This window comes from Sorghum bicolor, chromosome 9 (assembly GCF_000003195.3).
Source record: "Sorghum bicolor cultivar BTx623 chromosome 9, Sorghum_bicolor_NCBIv3, whole genome shotgun sequence".
In the NCBI taxonomy this organism is placed as follows: Eukaryota; Viridiplantae; Streptophyta; class Magnoliopsida; order Poales; family Poaceae; genus Sorghum; species Sorghum bicolor.
Window position 1 is genome coordinate 59,134,260 of NC_012878.2, and position 7,966 is coordinate 59,142,225.

General features: G+C 41.2%; 1 protein-coding gene across 2 annotated transcripts; it reads right to left on the reverse strand.

The window, feature by feature from the left end:
- Positions 1,137 to 5,681, reverse strand: LOC8066565 (casein kinase 1-like protein 2). Of its 2 annotated transcripts, none has more exons than XM_021447817.1 (14): positions 5,269 to 5,681; positions 5,112 to 5,152; positions 4,520 to 4,589; positions 4,277 to 4,425; positions 4,033 to 4,128; positions 3,869 to 3,939; positions 3,520 to 3,581; positions 3,334 to 3,397; positions 3,167 to 3,251; positions 2,966 to 3,092; positions 2,783 to 2,865; positions 2,629 to 2,689; positions 1,988 to 2,130; positions 1,137 to 1,857 (listed from the first exon to the last, which is right to left on the reverse strand). In XM_021447817.1, the coding sequence occupies exons 1-14, from the start codon at positions 5,342 to 5,344 to the stop codon at positions 1,804 to 1,806; spliced, it is 1,182 nt and encodes a 393-aa protein (XP_021303492.1). In that variant the 5' UTR covers positions 5,345 to 5,681; the 3' UTR covers positions 1,137 to 1,803. The 2 variants fall into 2 exon arrangements, with proteins under 2 accessions (XP_021303492.1, XP_002441634.1); XM_002441589.2 differs by having other exon boundaries at positions 1,137 to 1,865; positions 5,269 to 5,677.

Sequence of the window (7,966 nt, forward strand, 5' to 3'; positions counted from 1 at the left end):
CCTTGTCTGTGAACTGAAAGAAAGAAACCTCGTCAAATCACTGACGAATGTGAACAGCTTGATGAATGAATTTCATTGATCGTGTGAACTGAAAGAAAGACAGACAGACAGTCAGAAAAGAAAGAGTCATATATATATGTTACCTGCTCCTCCATCGCTGGTCAGCCAAGAAAAAGTGGTAATACGCTTCTTTGAACTGAACCAAGAATGAAACCAGCAAAGTAGCCTCGAATGGAATGAGACTGTTCATCATCTTCTTCGTCTCTCCGAGTGAAGGCAGGCGCTGTCACGTTAGACCGTCGTCTGAAATTGCGAACAACGCCAGGCGACTTGACAAAACAAAAGCTCTCTTTTGACCCACACCACACCAGGTGTACGTACGGTGTACCCTAACGTCGTCCCTTTAAACTCAACAAGGAATTTGATACAAGAATTTCACAGAAATCACAAATCGGTTCATTTTAGAACTGTCCAACTGGTTTAGTGACAACTGTGGAACCGGTTTGGCATGTGCGCCCCTATTCGTGTGCTTGAGTTTTCATTTCAGCCAAGATCTCTTTTATTGGTACATGATCCTTATAGTCGACAGTTTTGAATGGTAGGCACCGTGCGTGCTCGTCGACATTTTGACATCATGGTACCGATAAAGAAAATTTCTCAAGGCACGTGCCTCTGCGGTCAAGGGCTCTTAGATTTTTAGTTCCGTGCAAAACCTTTGAATCAGACAGGGACTTTGTGTGTGACGGCATACGTACGTAGCCGCTGCACTGCTACTACTTGGTCGCCTCTTCTTTCCTACTACTACCTAGGCCCTTGCCTTTTCACCGCTTGCGCTTGACATGACATGGTTAGGTTTGGCCCTGGTCATTGCCAATGCCGTACCATACGCCAACGCAGCAGCATATACACCCAACAAAATACTACTGTAGTACGTACCAGGTAACCTCGAGGAAAGTACTGCAATGGACAAACCAACCATGTCAAGACGTGGACGTACGATCCCGTCAAAAACGAAAACATGCACGTCTTCATGCAGCTAGCATTCAGATGAAACTGGTTTTTGGTCACCAGAAGCTGTTCCAACCTGCGACGAGATCGCACAACAGGTGACAAGCAACGATCTCACACAGAGTCTGTCACGACCACCATTATAACATCTCAGAGACGGAGTCAAAAACATAGTATATAGCAGTTGAGGAATCTGGAGTTACATGAGAGAGCAGGCACGATAAACCTCTCCCAAATGTCTACCAAAGCAGCACGCACAACACATCAAATGTGAACCACAAGAAATCCCTCTCAAAATAAACCCATCATTCACGGGGACACCGCACCCTTCACTTACGCGCAATCAAAGAAATGACAACCTGTACAAGCGGAGGCTAAGCATAGCCATTAACACAGTTTCTAAGAGCCGGACTGCGCTCAGGCTCACTCACCCAAACCTCTTATTATCCAGCCGCCCTCGGTACTTCCATCTCGGTTAGGCCTTGACACATTGGAGCATCCTATGGGGGGGCAGCGCACCGACGATGCACCATGTCAGGTCCCAAACAACAGATGAGATGCTAATAGTGAACCCTGTCGTCGCCGTCGAAGTTTAGGCCCTGCATGCCCCTAATGGTAGACTCGTAGTTCTTCGGGTTAGATGAGTGGCGCCTGCCGGAAGACGAGCGCCTGCCGTCCGAGGAGTCAGGCATCTGCGGGCTCCACCGTGGGGCTCCAGACCTCTGGAATGCCCCTGGGCTTGCGTCAGTCGTGCGGCTACGTGTTTGCTCTGCTTCAGTGCTTGGCTCTCGGCTACTAGAGACAGCAGGCCGCCTTGAAGATCCGCTTGAACGTCCCAAAAAAGTCGAACTGGAGAACTACATGTCATTTAAGGGTCAGATAATACATGACAACTAACATACACAAACACTCCAGAATCCCCCCGCTTCTTCCCATCACAAAGCAGCACCAAACAGCATGAAAATATCAAACAGCTCACCACAGCATCTTTGGATGTCGATGTCTCAGGCCGAACAGGGGACTTCTGCTTCGCTAGGCTGCCGGCATTTATAACTGGTGGTGGAGCCTGGCGTCGCGTTGGGTCCATGTCTGACCACCCACTTCTCCTTCCCTCTTCAGTGCCTATTATACATGAATGTAGCAGGCAGTCAAGCAACTAAATAATCTAACCAACTGGCACATCGGCAACACTTAAACTACGTATAAACAAAACGACCCCATAGTAGATTCACAATAGAATAGAATTGGCCAGCAAGAAAATTCATTCCATTATTACCAATTAATTGCTTGTAAATGTACAATGTGACTGATATCAACCTTTCATTTCACTCAGTAATCTTGTAACTGAAAACCCTTCAGCCATGGCTTATCACAAAAAAAATAAAAAATTATAAACATATCTAAGTTTCTCAAAGAGTCTGATATTCAGTCTGCCAGACTAATTCACTGCGCGCTACTGCTACCAAAAAAACTGGTGAATTAATGAAACATTGCATGAGATTTATCTTTTCAAAAAAGAAACAAGCAGCAAGAAATCATTCAAATTCTAACTTGTGATGTGCATACAGCACTATGCATGGATAGTATCAACTGCTAAATGAGAATTCTTGAGCATCAGACCTGAATGTCTATTGTTGTTTGCCACAGGAGCCATCCCAGAGCTTTGTCCTACTGGTGGAGCCTAAATAAGAAGGCATGAGCATAGTCAGAAAAAGAAATCCATGTGTGCACTACTGAGGAAAGGTAGAAGGGCAATTTTATTTATTGTACTGACAATTGCACGTGTTGGAGCAGTGGTCATCTGTGCCTGTTGGTACTTTAGAATGGTCCAGTCAAAAACATAATCAAACTGAAAGCCTGCCCAATGGATAACATAACTCTGACTTAGCATTTTACTACACTGACAATCAAAAACATGGTTTATCATTAAATGAAATATTGGGCATATTAAACCAACCTTCCCGAATGAAAAGGTCTCTGAACAATCTCTTCAGGTACTGATAGTCCGGTGCATCTTCAAAACGTAGTGAGCGACAGTAATGGAAGTAAGAAGCAAATTCAGTAGGATATCCACGACAGAGAGCCTACAATTGGGGAAACACAATAAGAACATATACACCGAAGAAGGAAACACAGTTAGTAGAGAACAATGTGTGACCTCAGTTGAAGTAGCAATTTTCCTTTCGCTGATCTTTTCATACTTTTGTTTCTTGTTCCCAGCTTTCAGGCCCTGCCATGGAAGGCTGACAGTAGGCAAACAATGTGTTAACCCAGATATATTAGAAAATCAGAGATGAAACAGCGAATCGGGTTACAGTAAACAACCTTCCTCTCAAGAAGTACATCAGTACATATCCAAGAGATTCCATGTCATCCCTCCGGCTTTGTTCTGAGAGAAGACATCAATTATGATATCAAAATGAAATGTCACGGAAAGTTAAGAGAAAATTTTCAGGAATCCAGAAACTGCATGCCTGGAAACTAGCTACCACCCAAATGAATGAAACCTACCAATTCCAAGGTGGGTATTTACACTTGCATATCTTGCTGTTCCAGTCAAGTTCTTGTTCTCTCTGCAATTAAATGGACAAGACTGAAGGTTCAGATATTTTAAACTGAGGTGCTGTCTAAAATCACGCTAAGAGGAAGATTTTCCAGATATTTGAATTTCTAGTGGTATGTGGAACAATATCAAACATGAGCATAAAATAACAATGAACCTAGTGTGGCAGCATAAGAAACTATAGCAGTAAAATATATTGTTGGTGATACTATGGAGCAAGTACAATTATTTTATGGTAAAAGAGAAAATAAATAAGTTAAACAGCAATTTCATGCAAATTTCTCATAGAATGCTTACCTGTATGGAATGTGCTGGTGTGTTGATGTATCTCTGTACTTCTTTGCAAGTCCAAAATCGATAACATAAACCTATCAATAGATTAAAAGCAATTATTAATGCATGCACCTACTATTAAATTAAACCCATAAGTAAAGGTAGATTGAGGGAGTATAACTAATCACCTGGTTTGCCCTTTTCCCAAGACCCATGAGAAAATTGTCCGGCTTAATATCTCTATGCAAGAATGACTTGGAATGAACAAACTCAACTCGATTGATCTAGGAAAATATAGGACATTAGTATCATATACAATTAAATGAAAGCAGATGGGTTGAGCAGAAATATGCTTCATGGAAACTAGAACCTAAAAAGAGAAAGTAAGCAAACAGGATAGTGAACTAGTCATGCTTCAATGATACAGCATACCATTTGATCAGCAAGCATCAAAACAGTTTTGAGGGACAGCTTCCTGTTACAAAAGCTAAAAAGATCTTCAAGGCTTGGTCCCAGTAAGTCCATAACCAAAACATTGTAATCACCCTCAACACCAAACCACTTAACATTTGGAATTCCAGCTGCAGATGAAGAGAAAAATGAGAGTCAACACAAATTTAAGAACAAAGAGAGGGAATGAAGGGATAAGGAAAATAAAATAAGTTTGTGCATTACTTCCTCCTTGAAGTATTCTGTACAATTTCGATTCATAAAGCAATTGAGGATGCTTTGTCTTAACATTTTCCTGGATAAAACATTAGGAACAACAAGGCTGTTATTATCCATCCATGTATGATGGAAACGATACAAAATACCCCCAAAACTACACAAATTTCAATGCATTTGTAAAACGTAAGCTCATAATTGCATCATAGTTCAAACCTATGGTTAGAAGTCAAACAATGAATTATATCTTGAATGGTGTAAATATATTCCATGCCTTCAAATCTGATATTTAAACAACAAAACGGGGCAGCTAAATAAAAGCTTTCCATGCTGCGTACTACAGGCAGAACACAAGCTGTTATTTAGTTATATATTGACATATTGCAAACCTTGTGATTTAACAAAATGCATTAACAAGTGAATTACGTGAGCAAGAGCTGCCAGTAAAACACGAAACAAACAATAGAAACAATTCCTACACGGAATATACAATTGGACCTGCGCAGCCTAGATCCCTGCAATCTGGCGATACTTATTTGCCGAGACAGCAGGGGGCATCACCATAAATCGCAAATTTAGGGGAAAATACTGAGGAACTCACCAGTTTAATTGCGACCTCCTCGTTGGTCTGCACGTTGGTGCCTGTACAACCACACAGAGCCAAGCCGGAGCAGAGAGGGGGAAAACTTATCAGCAACTCGCCAAGATGGGAATTTTGGAAAACAAAACAAGATCTTTTGGCACAATTGCGAACGAACCGAGGTAGATCTCCCCAAAGGAGCCACTCCCCAGCTTGCGGCCGACGCGGAACCTGTTGCCGATGCGCGGCTCCATGGCTGTGGCGGCAGCTGTGGGCGAAGCCGCGCCGGTGGAGACGATCTCGGGAATCAGCAGGAGACGACGGAGCCTGACATGAGGGAATCGAATGGATTCAGTCTGATGCTCCGGGGAGATTCGGGGTTAGGGCTCGAATGGATCGAAGTGGGGGCGATTGGGGGATTTCTGCTCTCCTTTTTTTTTTTCCCCTTTCGTGCTGCTGGTGTCCTTATTTTCTCGAGCACGGCCCGGCTGCCTGGCTAAAAGGAGAAATTACTGAGAAATCGAGGTGTCGGAGGCTAACGGAATAGCGTCGCGGTTTGGTATGGTTTGGTGCCCCTAGTTTTCCTGTTCGTTTCGCTTTCCCCTCCTGGCTCCTGCTCCTGCCTTCGGTCTTCCTGCCTCCACTTCGTCTGACTGGACCTGACCTCCAATGTTCCTTCCGTTCTACTCAATGACAACTAATAACTTAAAAAATTACTCTATGTATATATAATTTAGGGTTTGTTAACCTACAATTCTTGGAAATCACATGACTCATATCTTCGCCACCACTTTGTTAGCCTACCTTGCATGCCCTTCCCTTGCCACCATTGGCACACGGCGGTTCCATTGTCTTATCGTCGCCACGACTTCTATTGTCGCAGCCTTGACACTACCCATCCCTAACCACTCATGATGTAGATGCACCTATCACTCACAATCCTCTCGCCTTCAACAATGATCTCGTCGCACCGCTAGACCACATCACACCACAATAACATGGCGACTTCCCCAAAACCTTCTTCTACAACCATCAATGATCGGATTCCCATCTAAACTATATAACCTAACCTCTGACCCTAATTTGATGCTCTATTTCTTCTTCTTCTTCTTCTTTGATGCAATGGGCGGGAGTTAGGGTTGTTGCAAACAAGTAATGGAGTTCACGATACAGTTTTAGTAACTAGTAAGAAAGTGAATTTTCGTTTCAAGAGGAAAACTAATGCATCATAAAATAGTATGTTTGTACTTACACTATCCATCGCAACTTCTTGAAAAATGACTATTATGACATTCTAGAGCCCCTTCAAATCAGCAAGCAGTTTTGCATTGATATGGCTCATCAATGGCTAAGATAAGTCACGAGGGAAGATTTATAGTAGGATAGTTCACCAAAACTGCATAGAGCAACGGTGTTGAGGTACAAACAACAAGCACATCTAGGAGTCTATGTTATTGTTGATAAAGATGATAAAGAACCTTAAGGTGCTAAAAATCAATGTTAGGTTCTATTTAGAGTGGTTCTAGGGAATCGCACAGATGACACATAAAAACTATGAGGCTCCAAGTGGACAAACATTTGTCATCATACAATACCACTTGTACCGCATATTTAAAAATATTTCTTCATACTATCCGTATCTTTAAATGCTCTTCTAGATTTTATATGTTTTCTCGTGTGGAATCATCATGGCACTTTTAGATAGTAACAATGACATGCTAGGTATTTAGAGCGGTATTAGGGGATATCATGACACGTAATACTTTTGGACCTCCAAGTAGCACAAGAATACTAGTACATGCAACAATTGTTTGTCGTCTTGTAGTTCCACTCACATCATAGTTGTAACAATGTTTCACTATACTATCTATAACTTTAAATAATATTCTAAATCCATATGATCCTTAGAGTTACCATGACACTTTAATGAAAGACAACTTTAGCTAAAATTATTATTAAAACGGGTTAGATACCATATAAGTAAAAAAGCCTTTACATTAAACAAATAATATTTACTTGCGTATATATATATGGTATAAGTTGGTTCTAGCAAAATGAGAAACCAGGTAAGAGAAAATGAGTGAAATTACATATATTCTATGTCACATGGCTTAGCATGGTCACAAGTAAGAGGTATTTGTCTTTTCTGCCATTTCATTGTAGATGCCTTGAATATACTTAATGATGGGATGTCATCTATCAAAAAATGACCACACGAGTGCGCCAAGTGGACTCGAGTTATGGTTTTCAACCCAGAACAACCACTAGGTTGTGCTTATTTGACCCAAATCTCAACTCAAATCGGGAAAACCAAGTCAACAATGACTGCCATGCAAGCTCGAGATATGATGTTAGGCTTAGGCCCACAAAAAAGATAAATTGGTTCAAAGATCTAACTAACTCTAAGCATAGTGATGTTTGATAAAGTATAGCCTTCACAATACAAACATATTGTCCAAATGTGCATAGATTGAGAGTTAAAGTGTGTAATTGTTGGATTGTTGATTTTCTCATCATGTCAAAAGTAAGTTTGGGGTGGTTTTACTAAACTGCTAGAGATGTTCTAATAGTAACTAATAATTTGTAGCTAATAGAAAGTTATTATAGACTTATCCAAGCTAATTACTAGTAGCTATTAGAAGAAATAAAATGAGCTCAAGTCATAGATTTGCTAAATTACCTTGCTACTGTGAAACTATTAATTGGCTTCCTTTGTAGTTACTAGCACTACTATTTCATCTGTGTTTTTGTGGAAACACGACATACTATCCATCTAGCACTTGAATTGATTGCCACTATGTATGAATTAGAAAATAAATATTCAAGCAAGTGGCTAGTGTTTTGTTGGTCCGCACACCGACATACTCAGTACGAAA

Excerpts from the sequence above, each read along its gene's own strand:
- LOC8066565 (XM_002441589.2), bottom strand. The coding sequence starts at position 5,344 with ATGGAGCCGCGCATCGGCAACAGGTTCCGCGTCGGCCGCAAGCTGGGG. Across the intron at positions 3,252-3,333 it reads ATGTACTTCTTGAGAGGAAG|CCTTCCATGGCAGGGCCTGA; the intron begins GTTGTTTACTGT and ends GCCTACTGTCAG. Across the intron at positions 1,866-1,987 it reads CGACATCCAAAGATGCTGTG|TTCTCCAGTTCGACTTTTTT; the intron begins GTGAGCTGTTTG and ends AATGACATGTAG.